This window comes from Mixophyes fleayi, chromosome 1, assembly GCF_038048845.1.
Source record: "Mixophyes fleayi isolate aMixFle1 chromosome 1, aMixFle1.hap1, whole genome shotgun sequence".
Taxonomy (NCBI): Eukaryota; Metazoa; Chordata; class Amphibia; order Anura; family Limnodynastidae; genus Mixophyes; species Mixophyes fleayi.
In genome coordinates, this window is record NC_134402.1 from 143593680 (window position 1) to 143617632 (window position 23953).

General features: G+C 37.8%; 1 protein-coding gene across 1 annotated transcript in view; it reads left to right on the top strand.

The window, feature by feature from the left end:
• The window catches only part of EMCN (endomucin), an 85606-nt gene that overhangs the window by 57517 nt on the left and 4136 nt on the right, over positions 1 to 23953 (top strand). The window contains exons 8-11 of the mRNA XM_075201182.1: positions 9612 to 9743; positions 13359 to 13421; positions 18331 to 18420; positions 19417 to 19441. Coding sequence (XP_075057283.1) covers positions 9612 to 9743; positions 13359 to 13421; positions 18331 to 18420; positions 19417 to 19441 — 310 coding nt within the window. The remainder of the gene's footprint in view (positions 1 to 9611; positions 9744 to 13358; positions 13422 to 18330; positions 18421 to 19416; positions 19442 to 23953) is intronic.

The window sequence follows — 23953 nt, forward strand, 5'->3', positions numbered from 1 at the left end:
ATTAAATTTGTGCTAACAATACTTTGACTATGAAGGCCACATTTTATGTAAGTTTGCAGGAGTGAAGTATCACCTATTAAACAATTTGATCAAAATTTCAGTGTGATTGAGGCATCATGACATATGGTAAGCGGACAAGAATATGGTCTCCCCTTGGTGTCACGAGCCGCCGCCGTGGCAACTCATTCTCTTACTTCCATGTTCCACGTCCCTGCTGTTTCTGATAAAAGTCTAGCTCCCACTGTAGTTGGGCAGGGGATTTCAGGGGCTTGTCCACTGAGGTCAGAAACTAATACCAGAAAGTGATACCCACTCTGTTGTGGCCCTTCAACAATTTAGCCAAAACCAGGGCGGATGATTGATGAAGAGCAATGTGTTGATTTCACTGGGATGTGAGAACTTGTAGAAATCATGAGTTAGAAGGTAGTACTGGTCACTGAGCTGTACTAAGGACATAAGGAATGCATTATTAAAATGTATGTGAGTGAGGGTACCAATAATATACCAGGAGGAGAGGTTGAGGTCAGGGATAAGCTTGGCGATCACTTTCACCAATTGGTTACAGGTGGGGAGAGGCAACTACTTATTTGTGTCTGTGACTCTCTCACAAAGAGTTAGTGAGTCCTTAGTAAGCTTGGGTTGGCAGAATTAGAAGGTCACCAGACTTTAGGAACCCATATGAGGTATACAACAGGGAAAGTGTGAATAAGGGCTCTCTCCAAGTAAACCCAAGGCTTTTGGTGCAGAGGAAAAGAACAGTATCTCAATTGTGACAAGAGGTAAACCTCGTAATATTTGGCTAAATGCGGTAGAGCAAGGTCCCCTAGCTTGCTCCCAAGGTTTATGCATCTATAGACAAGACGTGGGGGTTTGCCCTTCCAAATGTATGAGCACATGAAGGATCGGAGTTTGTCTAAGAAAGTTTGGGCAAAAGAAAATGTAGTGTACAAAATGGATATATAATTTTAGGAAGCAATGTTATTTTAAAGGCAGCAAGCCTACCCATCCTGGAGACCTCGTATGGCAACCAGGGTTTTGTAAGGTTGGTAAGTTGCAGTAACAAGGAGGAATAGTTGGAATTATCCTGTATGTATCGTGTCCACATAGGAAGTGATTAGTATTCCCAAATAAAAGGGTCCAGTAGTTTTCCATGAATAGGAAAAATTGTGCTTGATGTTAATCACTTGTCATGTGTTGTCTGATGCTTGGCGTCCCAACACAAAACCGGATGAAGGAGTCTCGGAATGATAGGGTTAAGTCTGTTCACTATGAGGTCAGCATAGATTTTGAATTCAGAGTTGTGTAGGGCAATAGACCTATAATTCTGGCAGGACGTGGGGTCTTTACTAGCCTTGGAAATAATTACAATTTGCAATTTTAACATTTCAGTTGAAAAAACTACCCCTCTCTGTACCAGCATTATACAATTGTTCAAGAATTGTGATTAGTTCAGTTTGAAAGGTGGAATAAAAGTTATTAATGGAACCATCAGGACCAGGGGCCTTGTCATTTGGAAGGGTTTTAATGTCATTTTGGATCTCTTGTTGGGTTCATGGGGAACTAAGGACTAATCTAGTAGAAAAGACATTAAAAACAAGAACCATGACTTATTGGACTATTGATAGGTGCCTATATTACCTACAGCTTCACTAATAAACAGTTACTAAACCCATTTTTAATGTAAATTATAAAGAAGGAAAACAAAAAAATATAGAGTAGCACTGATAAAAAGTAAACAAGTTATTTAAAATAATAAAATTATTACAAATATTAATGCATATTAAATAACATATAATAACAATGCTCAGTGTGGCAGAATACTGTTGTAAATATAAATATCATATAAAAATCCAAACATATGAATGTCCCTCAGAAACCACAGTCACTTATTATATATCTAGGACATCGGTGACTCTATTTTCCCAACAGAAAGAGGGTGTACAGTTCCTGTAATGCGTCCTTTAACAGGCCCAGTAAGACTGAAAAACGTGATGGTACTTCTCAAATATTGATGCCTCATAGGAAAGCCATAGTTGATCCTTTTAGGCAGAATAAAAGAAAACACAGGATATATTTGCTTACCTTAGAATGTAATTGCAGATGTCTCATCACATTTCTGCTAAGGCTGGAACTCAAGATGTCATGTTATATTCAAACATAAAGTGTTTCCTTGGACAATGCTGGACAAATGTATTGGTTGTTTGTCTGCACAGGCTGGAGCTCTGACGCATTTCTCTGCCTTCAAGTGGGTGGTTTCATCAGAGGTGATGCACAATACATAGAGAAACCCTTAAATATCCCAACATTCCATTACTTAACCAATCATATAGTTGTAGTAATCTTCATATCAAAACATCGTCATGGCTTTATGAATTAACATAATCGTTCATCAAATAAACAATATTGTTTTAAACCACAAACTCTTGATAAACAGAATGTACACATATGTTTATCGATTTACTACTTAAGAATGTAAAATATTTTCTCAATTGCTATTCTTATTATCACGATCAAGTGTTATAATAATCACGTGATCGCACATAGCAGAGCAGCGGCTAGTCAGGTATAAGTTTGCCATAAAGTAATAATTAAATGTTTACCAGTTAAATAGCAAAGTTTAAAACTGGTAAAGCTTTTGTAATCGACATTTTACGTGGCTTAACTCCTTCTTAAGTTCCCTAGAGGGGCGGTTTTAGCTTTCAACAGTGTCAGCAAGTGTTGGGACAAGTACCATAAGAGGTCCATAAGAGCGGAACATTGTCTGACTATGTCATCGGAGGATCTGGACCGTAGAAGTGCTTTGCAAAGTCCATTTGTCAGACAAGATAAGATCAATGCGAAAGTAAAAATTCTGAACAGAGGAGAAATAGGCTCATTCATCCCTCAGATGTCATACAAACTTTATTCCACAAGAAGTTTCACATAAGGTTTGAGCTCAGATGAGAACATGATAGTGAGTCTCTATCAAGTTTGGGGTCCGGTACAATATTAAAGTCAGAATTATTAGACTGCCCACCTCGTGTTTCTCAATTTCCTGAAAGTTGCTCCACAAGAATGGTAACTGCCTAGAATTCGGGGCATAGAGGGAAATCATGGTTACTATTATATTGTTCAGGGAGCCTATAAGGATCAAGAAACATCTGTTTTTGTCTTCTATATTGGATTTGAGTGTGAAAGAAATCTTTGAGGTAATCAAAATATCATCTTTATTGCGTTTGAGGGAACCATATATTTAGCAGATTGGGAAGTGATTATCCCTAAAGAGAAGGGGAGCTTTAGCCGAAAATTTGTTTATTGTACTTCAGTTATATCCGCCATATGTTGACAGAAAGATGCAAGAGCTGAACAGCGTTTGTTAGGGGAATTCAGACCTTATACATTTAAAGAAATAAATGTAACCATATAAATTATGGGCCATGGAGGAGAGAATAGCAAATGGGTGATGCAAAAGGCTGTCTCGGAAAATTTTGTAGGTAATGATTGTCTGAGAGAGCAAGAAAGACTATTATGTTCTGTTAGGGAAAGTAGCCATGGGGTAGGAAGAAGGAAAAGGGTCAACCAGGGAGCAGCAGGAAGAGTAAAACTGAATTAACACAAAACATAGGGTTAAAGTATTTGCTGGACAAAATGAGAACTAACAAAACATGGAAAGCCACCACCCATACATGATATGTAATTTAGAAGCTAAAGGCTATGTTATTTTAAAGCAACCTACACAACCTAACCTTACTATTATGTCAAATGAAAAATGGACAATAATAAACAGTAAATAAATACCTGAGAGATCCACACGTAACACAAACATAAACAGAAATTCATGGATAAACAGACATGCAAATCATCAACAGTAAACAATTCGAGTTGCCTAAGAGGAACCACATCATGACCACATCAACAGATTATGAATCAGAAGAAGGAAGCACAACCATAGACCTAACTTGCATGAGAAGTAAGACACAAACTCAGGTGTGCGCTGACAAAAATAATGTTAAGAAATATGGTGATCACTGCAGCACACCAGATCAGTTGCCTAGCAACAGTAGCCAGCGTCCTTTCTCTGTCAGGCAACAGTGGATTGCACCCAGATGTAACCAGTGTATGGTGATCACCACCACATACCAGATCTGTTACCAGTGTCCTTTCCCTGTCAGGTGACAATGAATTACACTCTCATGTGTTTAGGAATTTGATGATCACTGCTACATGTCAGATCTAACTGACATCCTTTCACTGTCAGCCAGTGGTAGATTGTGCCCTGATATGTTTAGTTATGCAGTGGTCACTGCTGCATGCCTCATTTGTTACCAGCATTTCTCCTTATTAAGTTGCAGTGAATTGTATGATGTCTCGTGCATGTGCAAAGTGCCCGCCGCTGTGCTCTGGACTAGTTGCCCAGCAACAAGAGTAGTGTCCTCTTCTCCCACGCAGTCGGTGCCTCATTGATTCAGCTGGCTGTTATGTAATTAGCAACCAGCGTCTCTTCAGTTCTCCGTCTGGCAGCATCAGCTGTCCAATCACTTGCTGCACTCATGCAGCTAATCATCCTGCAATATCTCATTGGTTCTGCTGGCTTTATAAACCCCTTCCTGGTACCAGAACAATGCTGATGATAGTTCCTGCTTAACCTAGTGTGCATTGTATCCTGATCTGTTCTTTCCCTTGGAAAGGGGGCTGCTAATTGTGATCATCTCACAAAGCAATTCTAGTACTTGATGATCACATTCCATACTGTCCTGAACATATAATGGCTGTGTCATTAAGTAAAGAAGGTCCTATAGGAGGAAGAAAGTCACAGCAGTGGCACAGTATCGGTCTTTATCCACCGTAGACAATTCTCTACGGATCTGTACCTCTCAGAGCAGGATCTCTAGCAGGGATCAGAATGTTTCAGGACTTTAATAGATAATGACCTTCCTCCACTACAGAGATTATACGAATAGCTGTTGTTTCGTTGAATGATGAGCTTAACCGGAAAACCCCATCTATACTGAATCTCATGGTCCCTCAGTGCTTTTGGGATGGTTTGAAACGATCTCCACTTGGCTATAGTGCAAGCAGAAAAGTCTAGAATTAGTTGAAGGTCCCGAAGGATTTCTACAGACCTTGTTGCTCTGGCAGCTTTCAGTATGTGTTCCTTAATGGGGAAATTGACCCTCAGGAGCGTGTCTCAAGGAGTTGCTTGAAGGCCAGATCTCAGTTTAGGTAGCCTGTGAATGCAGTCAAGAAGCAGATCATGATCTGAGACTGTAGGGAGGAGTTTGTGGAAGAGCTCCAACACAAAGTTAAAAAGTTCAAAGGTGGAGACTGATTCTGGGACACCACGGATCTTGATGATATTCCATCTGGAACGGTCCTCCATATCTGTAATCTTATCCGCTAATATTGTGCAAAGCTATGGGACCTGGTAACGGATCTTCTCCAGCGGCGATGGAGTCCATAGGATGCCAATAAATAGCTATGCTGTCATCTTGAGACTGCCTTAGTTTTTTAAAGCTGGTGCTGAAAAGCTATGGGGACTGTAGTGACCAGCATTAAATAGGTTAAGGCTGGATGATGTAAGATCCAAAATGGAAAACATAGTGAAATATTTTGATATTTTTGTGACTCTGTGACATCACTAGTAATCAAAGATAAGGATATACCGTATTTCCCCATGTATAAGACGCACCTTTTCCCCCAAAATGTTGGGTCTAATAACTGGGTGCGTCTTATACAGGGGTAGTAGCACTTACCCTGTCAGATGACTCCTCTGTCCGGTAAAGTCGTCTCTCTGTCTGATCTTGATGCTGGAAACCCAATTAAGGTCCTCTCTGCGATGTCCGGATGTCCTTTCAGGACCTTGACAAGGTCCTGAAAGGCATGCCTTTCAGGACCTTGAGGTCCTCAAAGGATTGACAAGGTCCTGAAAGGACATCCGGACATCGCAGAGAGGACCTTAATCGGATCTCCAGCATCAGGATCAGACAGAGAGAAGACAGAAGACTTTACCAGACAGAGGAATCATCTGACAGGGTAAGTCAGAATTCACTATAGCATAGTCTCTCCACTGTATAAGCTGCACAAATACTCTGTGAAAAAATTGAGGATAATGTTTATCCTCAATTTTTTCACATGATTTATATAGGTGCGTCTTATACAGTGGAGCTTCCTATACATGGGGAAATACGGTATATCAGAATTTTTTATACATACTGTATATTTACACCGCTTATGTTATATAATAAATATAAACTGTCAGCATGCATTTTATTTTCTCTAAACATTTCCAGAACCTGCACAAAATAATATATTTCATCTCATGTAGCACACAAATCATGCATATTACCCAAACCTACCATCCCATTGAAAGATTACATATTGCAATGTAATTTATAATGTATATATCTTGATGAGCATGTCAGTATGTCAGTATTTTCTTTCTACCATTTTCCATAATTTGACCACTGGTAGGTGATGCTCTGATTATTTTTTATTATTATTATTATCTTTGACTTATAAGGCGCCACAAATGGTCCGCAGCGCCGTACATAACATATACAGAAAACAGAACCAAGACACAACATGATACAAAAATATATACAAACACAGGTGACCGGGTAAAGTAAATCAGATTATATCTGACAGATAGTGAAAGGGATGGTAGAAATCAGCGAGAAGAAGGCCGAGGCTTAAGAAAACAGGGCTAGCGAAGCAGGCCAAGATGTACAGAGGGTGAAGGAACAGTAGAAGGAGCACACAAGGAAAGAGGGCCCTGCTCCTGAGAGCTTACATCCTAAAGGATAATACACTTTGATTTTACATTGACACAGCAAGCAAAATGAAAACTCTCACTCATATCTCTTAATTTCAAATGTCAAACCCCATTTATAAACATGGTATCAGAAAATTGCTTGAAACCTCTAAAACATGTGGGGGTTTTTTTGTAAATCAATACCAAAGTCAGACCTAACTTTCATAAACCATGAATATCTCCTTAAACAATAAACGATAAAAACAGTTCTTTGAATGTAGTGAAGGAAGACATTATTTGGGCCTATCTGATATTCAGCATATTATATTTACGAGGAAATACTGCATACTTGCCAACTCTCCCGAAATGTCCGGGAGACTCCCGCATTTTGAGTGTGGCAATCTCCCAAATTCTGCCCACTTCCTAGTGAAGTAGACATAATTAGCTCCCAAACACCGCGACTTTGCGTTTGGCCAAAATGGCGCACATTCTGAAGCCCCGCCCCCGTCACGCTCACCTCCCATGATAGGCTCCCGGAAACCAACTATTCAAAGTTCGTAAGTATGAAATACTGGCAAGGTTGCATTCTCATGAATGCTGGTAGAAATCACAAACTCACTGGCTTCCAGATGAGTAGGTAACCGATACAATTAAATCCAGCCCAGATGATCACATCACTAAGGAACACTACAAAACAATTTATTTGTATAGCAGATAATCAAATTAGCACTATTATATATTTGTAAAACTGTAGATTTCATCATCCATAGCACTTTACTTAATTTGTACTTTTTATCATACATTTGCTGAATTTGTGTCTGAAATCTGTCATACATATACATAATACATTTGCTGAGTATTTTGGTCAGTTGTTCTTTTGCCTATCTCTTACATGATTTCCCAAGTTATGACAGACTTTATCAAGTCATAGTGGGTAGTGCAACGTTCTAACGAGTGACCTGAATTTATATGCATAGAGACATTCAAGGATATCTATAATAATGCTATAGACCATTCTGTGGCAGGTTTTTTTATGTGTCTGGTTTTGGACATTAATGCCAGCAGAAAACTAATGAGGAGACCTCTAGCCAAGCAAATGTAATTGCTGCAGTGAAAATTGTGTTGCAGGAAGACACTTATCCTGGTATCTTTATTATACAGTTATTAAGCTCACAGACTGGATTGCAAATCTGGCATTTGTCAGAAGGGTTAATGTGCCTGAAACAACCTGATGGCTGGTCTGTTCTCCCAGACTTTTGATAAATGTGCTGTTAATCTTCGATCAATCTCCCAGCCCTGCTTTTAATTTAAACAATCAAGGTTTGTAGATGAGGCATAGTCTGAAATCAGCCTCCCCTACATGCATATGTTCTTTGTCATTGGTGCTGACAATTCTCAAATAAAATCATGCTCAGTGAAATTGAATGAGCATACTTTTTTTTTTAATACTTTGAACATAAACAGGATTATGGGCTGGTGTAGGCTCCCATTATTTAGAAATGGAAAACCAGTATACTAATAACAACTGACGATATCTACATAAAAATGCCGAACAGTATGAGAGTGACATTAGAAAAATATAGACATACCAATAAATAGACAAAAAACATTTCCAACATGGCTTTGACTCGGCGCCTATCAATTGCAATCTCAGAAAATGCAGCCACTTGGAATTTATGTCACTTTAATATAGGACACTAACAATTCCGGTTTAATGCCAGGACCTGCCGCATCAATAATCCAAGCTAGGTGTTAGGGTTAGCGTTACAGTTAGCATTAGGGATCGGGTTAGGGTTAGAATTAGGGTTAGAGTAACTATTAATGTAGGGCTCCGCTTCCTGATGTTGCCACTTTAAAACCAAAAATTTTGTGTCGCTATGCTAAGTGACGTAACGTGTTCAGAATTTTATGTACATATAGTCAGTGTCCATATTATCAAAATCACTAAAACATACCACACCCATAAAATCCACTCCATATTGCCTTTTCTGTTCCAAAGTTGTAGGAACATATATCCATTGATCCTGTTAAGATGGGTTCATCAGGAATTTAAGGCAAAATACATGTTGTAAGTTAATAATTTTAGGTGGTAAAATCTATTACCCTTGGCCATCTCTAGCACTAACCTAACACAGACCATCTGTCTATTAGATTGGCCAGCTTCCTTTACTTCAATTGCTCACCCACAGGAAAAGCATTGTAAACCTTAAGTTCTTCCCCAGCTCTATCCTGATGTACCCAGCGCAAAACCATGTCTTTCCCTCACTTTGCGCACACATATATATATATATATATATATATATATATATATATATAATGTCACAAAGTTAGGTTAGAAGTGCTGTCTCCTGGGGTAAATGGCTGCACATCCCATGCATCACCGAAGTATAGTGCCTCGGTTCAAGTAGCCACAGCTGGTTTTATTAAGCGGCATAAGATAAACAAAACATAAGTCTTAGCCTGTACGGCTATAATTACCACCAAGGGAGGACTGACAAATGTTTACACTGGGGGCAAAACTCAAATCAGCAGCCTATTAGGAACATTTTAAAGGAAAAGAAAATGCAGGTGGCACAGTGACCCAGCCCAAAGTAGCCCAGTATGGGACCGACCCCGTAGAAAGACTTAAGGTCCCACACACAAAATAACAGAACTTAGAGATAACAATGGCAACATATATATATATATATATATATATATATATATATATATATATATATATATATACCACTGTGGCAAAGATTTGATTCCCTGTCTCTATCAAGGAATCCAGGAAATCTGGGGTTAGAATCTAAATTTTGGGAGGAATGAGGTTGTGTGCAAACTAATTTATTATTGTTTTATAATATTGAATAATATGTATTTGTTTATTTTTATTTAGGAAAATATATAACAACGCCAGATATTGGCACTACAAAAGTGAAGACTAAGGACAACACAACAGCTGGTCAGCACAATAATGTTAATGGCATTGACCAAATTGCTTCTGTGAACAATGCAATAGGACAAGAAGGTAAGTGAATACTTCAATAAATATAATAAATGATTGCACTTGTATTTTTTAACCCTACTCAAATATGTATGGTTTCATTGGCTGTCATGGCAGAACTGATAAAATATGTGGTAAATACAGATGTGGGAATTTGTAGATATTTGAAATGAAAGTAGACAAAAATGTGGTGATTTAGAAGAACTACAGTATGAGTTGTAGGCAGTAGAGGCAATTAATAAAGTAATTTGGATAATAGATTTTCACATTTGGTGCTGGAGTGCAGTACAAGGAGGTGAGCAAGGCAAACTCTGAGCCGTAACTAGACATTGTAGTACCCTGGGCGAGAGAGAGCACTGGCAGTGTAGATGCTGCCTTCCAACAGTGGTGCATTGCCATCCTACTCTGCATGTGTGTCTAGTCCTTTACAAGACCCTTATCCAATGCTGTGCTGCACTCTACTACCTGTTCTTGGAGCTTTGACTACCTGGTACTGTAGTTGCTGATGTCTTAAGTTCAGTTGCTGCTTGGCCAGATCCTGGAATGTTGGATCCCTGTTTGGAAAGACATAGTTATTATTTACCTCCCGGAAAGCTGAGCAGTGAGTGAACACTTGAGCCCGCCCTAACCCCAACCAGTCCTAAATTGTAATTAATAGCATTTAAGTTAATAAATATGCCTATTTCCCTGGACCCTGCCCTGATATTAAATTAATAGCATCCACATTTAATAATTAGTGAGTAAACACTTGAGGCCAATCTTCCCCCAATCAATTCTAAAATTGATTGTATTGTATTCACAGTTCATCATCATCATCACCATTTATTTATATAGCGCCACTGATTCCGCAGCGCTGTACAGAGAACTCATTCACATCAGTCCCTGCCCCATTGGAGCTTACAGTCTAAATTCCCTAATATACACACACACATAGGGAGGGAGAGAGAGAGACAGACAGACAGACTAGGGTCATTTTTTTTTCTAGCAGCCAATAAACCTACCAGTATTAATAATCATTCATATTACCTCCCACCAGCCCAACATTAAATTAATAGCATTCCCATGCCCTATTTCCCCCAACCAGATCCAACATCAAGCTGTTAACATACACATTTTCAGCACACTTAATAAAGGTTATTATTGCTATTAGAGATCTCCGCCTCTTGAATATATAAAGTATATCTGTAAACTATTATTTATTTTTAAAATTTAGCCTTATTGCTGATACACTAGCTCAACACCTAGTATCTTGTCACATTCTAAAATTAAATTTAACTGTGCTGCTAGTGTCACTTGAACTCCAAAGGTATATTGTGTATAGAAAATATTTGTATAGATGTTGTTGACAGCAATGCCTCTCATGTTACAGTAAATAGACTATTAGAGAGCAGCAATGGTGGCTTGCTCTTTCACTCACCATTGGCTTCTCCATATCAAAAAGCAATATCTGTCCCTCCAACATTGAGTGAAAACATGCTACAGGGTCTTGGAAAGCACTTCAGGTCATAACAGAGTCCTCTGTCTGGTAACCTCTGCACATTTCTTCATTGACAGCAGGAAGTAATCAAATCCATCCCCCCCCCCCCCCCACACCCCATCTGGTTCTTTGCACTTAGCTTGGGTCTCTAAGCAGCTTCCCTCCTTGCAGGCTCTAGTGATGGGTAGTTCATGAATGATCAGTTCAAAATGAACTAATCTTTAAAGAGAACTAACTCATTTAGTTCACAGCTCTGACAAAGATTAGTTCACCAGGAACTAAAACAAGTGGGAGGAGTTAGAGATAAAGCAGAGCAGCTCTAGCAGCCTCACTCACACTGGCTCTTTAGTTCCTAACTGTAAAAGGAAAGTAGAAAGCATAACACAGTCCATGAAATGCAAATCTAATTTTAAAAAAACATCTGAAAGTGCACTGACTAGCTAAAGCCCATGTGTGAGTGTGAGTGTCTGTATGTTCATACTACTCACCTTTTTGTGATAAAATCACTGTCCTATTAGTCTTAATTCTGGCTTTGGTACTGGGTCCTGAACTCCCCTCTCCCTACACTTCTTATCTGTGCTAAATATGCTACTGGGTTTGTAGGTGCTAATACAGCAGCACTGCTATGCAGCTCTCTCATATAATACTCATGAGTCAGTACCTCTAAACTACCAAAGGTGGCACTGCTGTGCTCAGACATTGTGTGAGACTCTGTGGAGCTGATCACTGAACTATGAGTCATGAGTCATTCTTTTGGCTCTTTTCACTCATTTGACTCTTCTGGTTCTTTTGAATCCTCTGGCTCTTTTGACTCTTCTGGCTCTTTTGAATCATTTAGATCATTTAGCTCACAAGTCACAGGATACATTCCCTTCCCTGTCAACTCAAGACACAGTGCACTGCTGAGTGCTGCACACTATATACTGTAGTTCTGTTTACTCCACCATATATACAGGGGAGATGTATTAAACCTTTCGAGATAAAGTGAAAATGTTGCCCATAGCAACCAATCAGTTTCTGCCATTTTATAGACTCTGCTAGAAAAATGACCGAAGCTGATTAGTCCTACTTGCCAACTTTATGTTGGACACGTCCTGAAGCAGGATATGGATGGAGGGGGCAGGGCTTCATTACACACACCATTTTGTCCCGCCCCCAGTGACGTGATGCTTGTTTTGGGTCTTTTTACAGCTATAAAAAGACCCAAAACAGGCATTATGCCACAAGGGGTGGGGCCAAAATGACGTGATTCCTATAGAATCGCGTCATGTCGGCTCTAATATGCCCAGTTCACTAGTGAAGTTGGCAGATGCTGAAGAATTGGCAGGTCTCCCAGGATTCCGGGAGACTCCCGAATTACGAGATTTTTCTCTAATCACTGTATTTTAAAAGCAAAAAAGTGACATTTGATAATACTATGAATTTGGGTCTTTTTCATTTGCATATTATGGAAGCAAAAAATAATAATGAAAATGTTATTAACTTTGCAGAGCTCAACATGTCACTACTAGTTTTTGTATAAGTCATTGCCCTTTTTAAAATCTAAAAAATTATCAGACATATTAAACTTATCTGATCATTTTAACAGGACTATAACTCATCTAATGAAATAGTAGTAGATATGCCTACAGTATGTGTAATAGACTAAATCTAACTGATCTAACTGAGCTAAATGAACTAACTGAGTCAAATGAGCCAAAAAACTAATCTTTTAAACTAATCTTTTGACTGAACTAGATCAGAATGAACTAATCTCCAAAATGAACTAGATTTCCCATCACTAGCAGGCAGCTCTTCACTGGCAGCATTGTGACATCATCAGTGACGCTGCAGTGGGCAGGGAGGTGGGCGTTTTTCTTATAGTTGTGGTCTCTGTTCAGGGGGCGACAGTTGCTGCTCTGTGGCAGCATTGCATTGGTTCCAGGGGGAGATGCGGCTGTGGTGCACATTGAACAGTTGCATGGACTGTACCACCCTTTTTACGGCCCTGGACAAATTTTTTTCCTCCTGTACCAGCAATATGTTAATTTTGTTTATGGAAACACGGGGAAAACAAACTGCACTTTAATGTCCATGTAAATTGTATAATTTATTTGTAATAGTTTAATGTACTACCATGTTGCTGTGTTTTTTTCTATTTCTTTTCTTTTATTTGCAAAAAGAAAATATGGATATCGAAAATCACATGAATGGGGAAAAACAGTCATCAACAAAGAACAAAAATGGTATGCCTGATCTAAGATGTATTGTCATGAATGCATTTTACCTGGTTTAGGACTGACCACACTACATTTAAAGTGAGTCAGAATGCTTTTATCTAACCCACTATACATGAACATGATCAACTATTTCTCTCTTATGAGTGTAAAAAATTATTTCTAAATAAAGTTCTGCGTTTGTTTTTTATAGTTAGATAGTTTGAGGTTGTTATTAGTGTTTTAAGGTAGATGTTAGGTAGTGAAGGGTTATAAGTTTATAAGTAAAGTGAAGGGATGTAAGTTTTTATGTTTATACATTTAAAACAAGATAATTACTTTAGTGTTAGTGTTTATTTTTTAAGTGTTTTTTATGGGAGTATTAGCAAGCAATGGGTTGTTAGGCAATCAGAAACATGCTGTTAACTATCCTTTATATGATACTCTGTTTTTTCTTTTAAATCACAATCTATTAAGAACAGTCATGTAAAAACATATTAAAAATAGCAATGATGTTTTAGCAAAGAGAAAAACACAAAGTATTGTGTAATACAGCCAACCAAATATAGATTCTACATGAATATTCTAAATTTACAGAAAATTAGAAAGAAGTAAATATCAGATGCCTGGATTTTGGTTAAAATAAAGGGGAAATAAGTTGGGTCAGAAGGAGAGACAGAAAAGTCAGGAGGATAAATATTGGTGGGAGGGGGAAGAGAAAGAGACATTTTGAACAATAGGGTAGGATCTAGGGCCAACAAGCCCTAAAGTGGTATTCAGATATGATAGGGAGGTATCAGAGCAAAGGGCAGAAAATACTATTCAGTGGAGTCCATGGACCCCAAGTAAAATTAAATGAGACTGGTGCGTTCTGCAGGATAATGGTCATCATTTCCATTTCATATATGAATCAGATCTTTTTACTGAAGGTAGTTAGGGTAGGAGGGATTAGCTTCTTCCAAGAGCTAGTAATGAGACAGATAGTAGCACTCATAACATATCTGAAAAGTTTATTAAGATACTTTGGAACATCTGAGAGATGGAGGGGCTGTAAGAAATATTTGGGGTAGAAACAGATGCCAGTGTCAAAATAAGAAGTTTAGAAGAGAATATAAATTGAACCAGAATCTCTGAAGGGCCAGGTAGGTCCACCATATATGTAGAAATTAAAAATTTTCTTGACAGCACCTCTAACAAAGAGATGAGCTACTTGGGTAAATTGATTGCAGTATGGTTAATACGAGGTACCACCGGTAAACTTTTTTAAAATTAAACATAGATTTGTTTATAGTTAGTGGTAAAAATTTAGCTTTACATCTGTTGTTTAGTAGTTTTATTATAGTTATTTAGCCTGTTAGATTATTTTAATTTAAGTTATTATTTGCTTAATATTTACTATAAGTATAAGGAATTATATAACTGTAAAGTAATATAAGACAGGGCATATGAAATTCTTGCTTGCCTGACAATGCGAGCAGTGGGGGCACCCATGGTTAAGTCTGAGCCAGCAGTAGATAATGACAAGTTAACACCTCTGACATCCTTTATGCAAACTCCCTCCATAAAGGGCCACCTCTAGCAAAGGGGGATACACAGGAGGGCAGAACAAAATGCTACTAATGGAAGAGCATTTCTAATTTGTAGAAGTGTGGTTTATGGAGGACAGTTGGTCAACAATGGGGTGCAGAGACTTTCCATTGATTCCAGGCCCTGCCATGTGTCTAAGCAAGGAGGAAAGCACACACACATGTGGTATCCCAATACACAGCATAAGTAGCTCAATACGTGTTTATTTTTTACCTACAAAGCTTTCTCATTTTGGGTCTCGTTCCAGCTAGCAGCTGCAATTATTACATCTTGGCAAAACTGTGTCACACTATAGGAGAGAAAATTTAAAATGTGTGGACAGAGTTAGAGTTGGATGGAGGACTCAACTTTATATCATTGTGTAAAAATGAAGTTGCCCTGTATCTGTGCTACATGCAAAAGCAGGCAGTGTTTTTCTTGCAAGCAAAAAAAAAGAGCTTGCACCGCTTGCATCGCAACAAGGTTTGTCCAGATGCAAATTTACACCCTTTCATTGGAATTACTCCTAACTCTAATGCATAGCCGAAATAGAACATTTGTGAAAAAAATACAATTTGTAATTTTCCCTGCCAAAGACCAGTGCATGCCAGCAAAATAAGAGGTTAAAACTTCTCATACTCCTCGGCATTGATCCAGGCTGTCAGCTATATAAAAATTACATTAATTCAAAATAAACTCCATTGATTGCGATTCATGCCAAGTGTCCACCAGCAAATAAAGCATACACAGAGTAGGCATACCACCCAACTGTCCCAGTTTAATTGGCACAGTCCTGATTTTAAGGCTTTGTCCTGCTTTCCCACACGTGGACATGTTTGTCCCATGGGTGGGAACATTGGGAGGTATCTTCCATTCACAACAGTGAATGGGTTACACACACTTGCTACTGGTGTGTGTTGCAGTGTTTGGAGGGGAAGGGAGGTTTTTAAGGGGCAGCCCTCTTGGTGATTGACCACACCCCCATTGTGGCATGGTCACGTCCCCTGTCTCGATGTCGGGTACTCAAATGTTGGAAGGGATTCAAAACAAAAAAAACAGCTGTTATAAATATTCAACATATCCACAGATAAATTGTTTGGAGTGTCTGGTGCTCTAGATGGAGTAACGTTGGGGGTAACTTTAAAGGTAAAGCATAATTATTCTTTGAAATTTAAAATATACATCTTTGCGTCTAGAGCATATAACATTGTCATATATTGCCTAAAATACACATACATGTGGGCCCTGGAATCAAGATAAACAATAAGAATACTTCTTGGTATATGTTTATGCAATAGCTATTTAATCATCTTTATGGGTATGAACAATGAAAAATGTACTTTCTTCATATTTCTGGGCTTATTTTCCACATATAATAAAAACACTAAAAAAAACTTTTTAATAATATATGCTACTAAAAAAGCCTTATCTGTCCCCAAAGGCTATATAAAATTCGGTTGGGTAAACTAATCTAGAAGGGGTATAAATCTACCAGTCATGAAGTGGTTAACACACCACACCTTTATTACCATTGTCATCAACTACAATCCAAATTTAGATTATGAAACTATGCGGCTTCATAACCTTGGAAAGTATGTCATTCAACAATAAAATTAAAGTATATGTAACTAGGTAGTCTGGCCAATCAAAACTTTTATAGTTGAAAACAAATAGACGTTAGATATTGTAAAATTATTGTATTTTTTGGGCGGCACATGAGGAGTGCAATAAAAAATAATAATCCAACAATCGGATCTGTGAAGCAAACTCAGATCACTGGACTTTGGTGTGGTGACATACTTTGAGCGCATTGAAATAGAAAATGCAGTCCCCAAAAAATCTCTACTGTATGTCTACAGAATAGAATGGGTTTTATTTTTACATGCATTTATTTGCATGCTTTGCACTAAACTGTTTTGTTATTCCAGACCATTATTTATTTGATAGTTAAGTTATTAATGTCCATTATGGGGTTATTTATTAAACTTGGAGCTACTAAGGAAAATCTATTAATTTTAGTGGAATTTACGAAAAGATACTGATTTAATACAATTGTACAATCTAATGAATGTCTGATTAGAAGTTGCCCAAATGATCTCTCTCAAAGTATTCAGCACTGCTCTGTACTGTAGTAGACAAAGATAAGACTTATCTAATGTAATAATGTAATCTACTATATTAATGCCTAGTGGCGTGTGTGAAAAAAAAAACCAAGCTGCAGCGCCACCTGCTGGGCAGGGTTATACACTGACCTATATATTTCTTGAAGGAGAAGTGACAGTTGGGAGTGGTTGGTGGTTGCCGGGGGTGACAGTGGGGAGTTTTTAACACCTTAAGTAGCTTGATGAAGGATGTGGCGATGAAGATGAAGGATGAGGTGATGGAGAAAAATTATGAGGTGGTAACATGTGGACAAAACCACGTTAAAAAAGGGCACTTGCGTCGGGAAGTAATGCTCTTCCCCTTAGGAGGCCTGGGCTAGGCCCAAATGCATGACAAGAACCTTTTTAACACCTTAAGTAGCTTGATTTGACTAGAATGCATGAGTATCATGCACGGGTTAACTTGTTTATATAGATAGATAGATAGATAGATAGATAGATAGATAGATAGATAGATAGATATGGCCTGATTCATTGAGGAAAGTAAGGCAAAAAGATTAGTTTTCTCCTGGATAAAACCATGTTACACTGCAAGGGGTGCATATTGGTTTATTATTTTGCACATAAGTTATATACTGGTTGTTTTAAATTTAAAATGGGGGCACATATTCATAGTTGTTGTAGGACATGTCCTAGATTAACTTTAAATTTGAGAATGAAAAATAAGGCTATCAAATATTTGTGTGCCACATTAAAAAGCAGCCAATATTTAACTTATGTTAATAATAAACTAATTTGCATCCCTTGTGTTGTAATATGGTTTGTTCAGGAAAAGATTTACTCCTTTTTTTGCATTGCTCTCCTTAGTGACTTTTTCACCTGATTATCATGCCAATCACACCATACACGACTGTTAAGTCCAATATCGCATTATTGCGTACTCTCCCACGATCGTGTTTTATCGAACCAAAGCACATCATGTCGTTTGATTTTATAAACTGAACTCCCTATGGTTCTTAGAAAAACTCACTATGAGCAATGGAATGATGTTGGGCAAATTCTGAAGTCATACATTGTTTGCACTTTATGACCATTTGCAGCACTTTCTATTGAAGAGGCAGAATAAAGGAACGAGAAGGTGTGTAAGCATAGCCAAAATGGATTATGGCTCTGGTGACACCATTAAAGATAACAAGATTTGGTGTAAATTTAATGAAGTGGTCACATCTGAGAATACTCACTACATAGGACTAACCATGTTTTACTTACAGGGATTGTGATTGGAGTGGGTTGTGTCCTGGCTGTTATTGTCCTGGTTGTCTTAGTATTTCTCTACAAAATATGCCAGAAAAAAGCCCCAGGTAAGAATATTCCTCAATAAATTTTGCACATAGATAATTGAGAATTAGCTTGATGAGACTGGAGAGTTCATTTTATCAAAAACTACAGTAAAGATAAAATTATTACTATGAGCCTAGATATATTTTGGGCCTGAGTCATTAAGGAGAGCAAGGCAACAAAAAAAGGAGTAAATTACATTTGATCCTGGACAAACCATGTTACAATGCAAGGGGTGCAAATTAGTTTATTATTTTGCACGTAAGAAAAACACTGGCTGTTTTTTCATCTAGCTTACAAATACTTGATAGCTTTATTTTTACACTGAAATTTAAAGTTGATCTAGGACATGCTCTACCCCAACAACAAATCTGTCCCCATATTTTGAATTTCTCCCTCTTCAATGCGACATGGTTTTGCCAAGGTGCAAAGTTACTCCTTTTTTTTTTTGCTTTGCTCTCCTTAATGACCATTTGAGAGGAAATCACCCTTACTGACATTTGAAACATATTCCAGTGCAACTTTGTTGTCAGGCATGTGAGTCTGTATACCTGTCGTGTACAGGACTAGTTTTAGGAAAAATGGGCAGAAATCATGGTGGTACCCCCTCCCCCCATATAATGAATGATGAGCCAGTGGCTAAGTATAATTTGATTGACAACTTTTACTAGCTGATTAAATTCAATCAAACTTTGAATTCAATTTAATTTTGCTAGTCATGGTAGAAAAACTGGTTGAACTATGACCCCATTATTTTGTGTGTAGGGACATTGTTCAATCTGGAATCATGACATTATTCACTTAAATTTTAACCCTACATAGTTTTTGATAAAAGTGTAACTGTAAATTGACCTTTGCTATAGTCATAATGTGAGCTTGCGTAAGTTAAAACTATTTCAGAATTGGAATATTTTCAGAAAAACATTACAAAAACAATGTGAAGTTAATGTACTGTCACTTAGTAATTTAGACGTTTCTGGGGAAATTGTAATAATGTCTGACAATTTATTCTCTTTTAGCTTCTGAGAACACTGGACTGAAAGTGTAAGTAACCTTCTGCCAACACTTTATTAAAACACATCATTAAATGAAGACAAGCCAGAAGTGAATGTCTTTGTAAACTGTCTGTCCTGTTCTAGGAACAAGTTTGACATCATAAATGTCAGTTGCCATTTAAGGCTCACAAAGTTCTCGGCACATTTAAGGCAAAATGAAAATATGTTTTATAACATAAAAATATAAATATTTAGAAAACAATTTTCCTTAATATTTTGACAGATGAGTTAATGCTCATTGGCTTGATTCCGATAATGGCCCCATTTGGTTCCTTGGGTGCTCCGGATTCCTCCCGCAGTCCATAGACATAATAAAAAGATAATTGTTTTTTTATGTAATTAAAACGGATTTCTGTGTGTGTGTGTGGGGGGGTGGGGGAAGGGGGGGCGGGGGGGGTCAAGGAATAAAATTGTAATCTACACTGGGGCAGGGACTGATGTGAATGATTACATATTCTCTACTAAGCACTTCGTAATATGTAAGCTCTATATAAATAGTTGTTAATAAATAAAACAGTAAATAATAATACCAATATGAATAATAATAAAGTAATGATACTGTAAGAACATGAATAAATCAGTAATAGCAGTAGTACATACCTTTATTCAGCCCATAGAAATACTCTATTCTGTTTGACACCCAATTGTTATATTACTACGACTTACATACAACACTATTTCACTGTAAGTAATACTATGTGTGTATTCCCCAACAACTACTCTTTTTAAAGTGTATGTTTGCAATCTTCTAAAATATTATTGTATATTACCCAGCATTAAACAACAGGATTCAGGCATCTTGTATGATTACTGAGCGCTATTAAGCTGAGGCAGCTATTTAAATTAAATTAAAATACTGAAAAAGTATTATCTTTTTAATATTAATATTATTGTCATGCATAAATTCCCCAGACGACGTATAACATTAACGAGCCTATTTGTAAAGAGGTATCATATTTCAATAATTGTTTTCAATTTAGGCTATCACATGTTGCTATCTCTTTCACAACTATTTAAAAGCCCTCATCCACTCAACAACAAAAGTAATTCAGATAGCAAAGCACAGCAAAAAATCTGTGGAAATTAATCAAATTCTTAATGTCTCTTTAATGTAAGTAGCAATAAAATGAAAGTCTGGAGGTAAAATCTGGGATTTTAACATATAATAGAAGGGGGTGTATTTGGAATTTCGACAGTTAACGTGTTAACATTTACAATGCTTACACCATAAGGTTGACAGTCATGATGTTGACACAGTTTAAAGATAGACAGTCAGCCTATCAACATGTTCAGTAAGTCGACACAGTTTAAAGATCGACATGTAAAATATCTACAGGCTGTAAAATCAACAGTCAAAATGTTGACATAAATCACTAGATTTAAAGGGAAAAAATGAGGCTAAATGTAAAAGAGAAAACGTTGTGAACCAAACCTAGTGCTGTCAGCCTAGGCTGGTAATAGCAAAATCGGGGAGACAAAAAGCATGGGGTCCCCACCATTTTAATATTACCAGTAGCCGGCTTTGCAAGCCTGTGCTGCTGGCACTATAGCAGGGACACCCACAGTGTGGGATCCCCCTGCCATAATGCCAAACCAGTCTCGGGCTGGTCAGCATGGGGCTGGATTCCCTAAGGAATTCGGGACCACAAAAAAGAATGCAGACCCCCACCCCTTCCCCTAGGTGTACCAAGCCCTGTGGTGATAGCACTAGATACCACACCTCTGGATGGTAGGTGTGTGATAATATTAATGTTTTGACAGTAAAAATGTTTTGCCTGGGCATGCTGACACTTGTAGTATTACAAGCACCTGCATACCCATGGCTACCAAGGCATGCTGGCACTTGGGGAAACCACAGTGGGACCTGTAGTGCACCAAGGAAAAATGAAAATAAAACACACACAATTGTAAAAATTATGTTAATTGAAATAAAAAAAAACACCTACACAACCCTCTTTATTGCTCATCTACATCCAGAGTCTTTATCTGTAATACATCCATGGATTCTTTGCAAAATGAAAGACCCTGATAGACGCAAAACTAGCTCCTAAGAACTTTGCCGCAAAATGAGGTCTTACAGCAGTACACACATTTATGACATGGGGATTTCCCACAGCTTGAACTCAAACCGTAAGTGCAAGCCATGGGAAATCCCCATGTTATAAATAGGACTAGTGCAGCTAAGAGCTCACTTTGGCCTGCAAAGTGTACATTTTTGCCCCCCGATATTGCTAGTACCAGACAGCACTAGTGTCAAGCTGTTTGGAGCAAGAAGAGCACGTTTTTGTTTTTTTACATTTAGTTTTGTTTTTTTTTCCCTGCATTGCCGTTTTAAATCTAGTGCTTTACGTAGACATTTTGAGTGTCAACCTTTTAACTAACTAATGAACATGCCAGCATTCTGTCTACCTTTTAGCTGTGTCAACATTATGGTGTAGACATTGTAATTGTCAACATATTAACTGTCGACATTGCAGAGCCAACCCATTAGATGGGAGAATGAAGGCCAATGTGACCGTAATTACTACACTGACTGCTCTCACCACATTTACTTCAAAAATATCTTTCCCATGAGCACTGCACAGTTTAAAATCAATGACCTATTCAACATATTGCTGTATGCCTCCTTAGTAAAAGCCTTAGCCAGGCATCATGCATGCAAACTAATGTAAGCAGCATATATAGTTGCTAACATTTTAACTTATTTTCTAAGACACTTTACTGCTTAGTCACTGCTGCTGTCTTAGCAGACCTTGGTGCACAACAGTCCCCATCAGGCCTTTTGATTATAGTGTACTTTTTTCAATTTTACAAACTCCTCAATAAATATTAATTACCAAAGCCCAGCAAATAAGAATTAGATGGTAAGATTTGCATCAAACATGCAGAATATAGGGGAATTGATTTGTGCAGTTGGTTAAAAATAAAAAATAGGGACACTTCCAAGTACAAATGTCTAAATCCTGTGACTGTCTCTAGTAATTAAGGACAGTTGGAAACAATGTGGCAAATATATCTATAAGTGTCAGGTTTTAAAAATGCAATAAAAGTAAATGAATGTAAGAAAGATGAACAACACACATGTGCGATACATGCATATTTCATGTTTACTACTGTATCTACTGTCTTACAGTCAGGCTTGGATTTTACTTTATTGCCTCCATAACTTTTGCTTCAATCTTCCCTTCACTATAAACATGTATAACTCTGACCTCTACCACCTTGATATAAAATAAGAGTAATAAATAAATTTTTTCCAATATTAATCTTGACATAATTTATTTTATTTTACTGGGATGTATTGTATATACAAAGACAAATCTCTGCAATTTGGGTATGTGATCTTTCCACTAATATTGTCTGTCTTGCGATAAAATATTTTAACTTGTTTGTGTATTGTATTTATTACATTTATATTTGATATAATAACATTATTGTATAATTTAAAATAATCATATATAACATTCGGCGGTAACACATAGTTGTGAATAGTGCAAAATTACTGGTCTCGTTCTTTTCTCCAAAGAAGCTCAATTTGTGTTTTAAATTTGTACAACAAATTTCTGGGCAAAAAAAATATAGAAAAAAACATACATTATTTTGTAACAGAAATTTGATTTCAGAGTATGAAATTATTACAGCCACCAAAGATTAATTTTGTAAGATAACACTGATTTTCTTATATAAAAACTAGTCTTTTACAGTACTGATTATGTGGTTTTGTGATAAATGTTATGGCACAAAATTGCTTTTGAACACACAAAATTGATTTGATGGCACAAAATATATTTTATAGCACACAAAATTGATTTTGTGATTCAAATTTTATTTTGTAGTTTAGAAATGTATTTTGTGCTAATAAATAATTTTGAAGCTCAAAAATTTATTCTATGACACAAAATCTATATTATAACAGCAAAGGGCCTGAGGATGAGTTAGGAGCAAAGCAAAAAACGAAATAATTTGCATCTGGATAAACCATGCTACAATGCAAGGGGTGCAAATTGATTTATTTTTTTGCTTGCAAGGGAAATACTGGCTGCTTTTTCATGTAGCACACAAATACTTAGTAGCTTTTTTTTTACACTGAAATTTAAAGTTCATCTAGGAAATGCGGGGCCGGATTAACCCGAGGTCTACCTGGGCTACAGCCCAGGGGCCTCGGGCATCCAGGGGGCCCTTGAAAGTGCTCAGCAGCATAATTGATCGGGCAGGGGGAGGGGGCGCCGCCGGCCCGATCAATGCTGCTGAACACTTTCACTGTGGTCCTACCCCAGTGCTCAGTAATCCTTACTGAGGAGATCTCGTGAGTTTCACTCTCACGTGATCTCCTCAGTAAGGAGCTTGCAGTGTGCCGGGGAAGGACTGCAGTGTCAGGAGAAGGAGGTAAGTGCCTGGGGGTGGCAGGCGGCTCACAGGGGGGCCTCACGGTGAGGGGGGGGGCGGCTCGGCATGGCTCACCGGGGGGCCTCACGGGGGAATGGAGGCCCCCTTAGCCCAG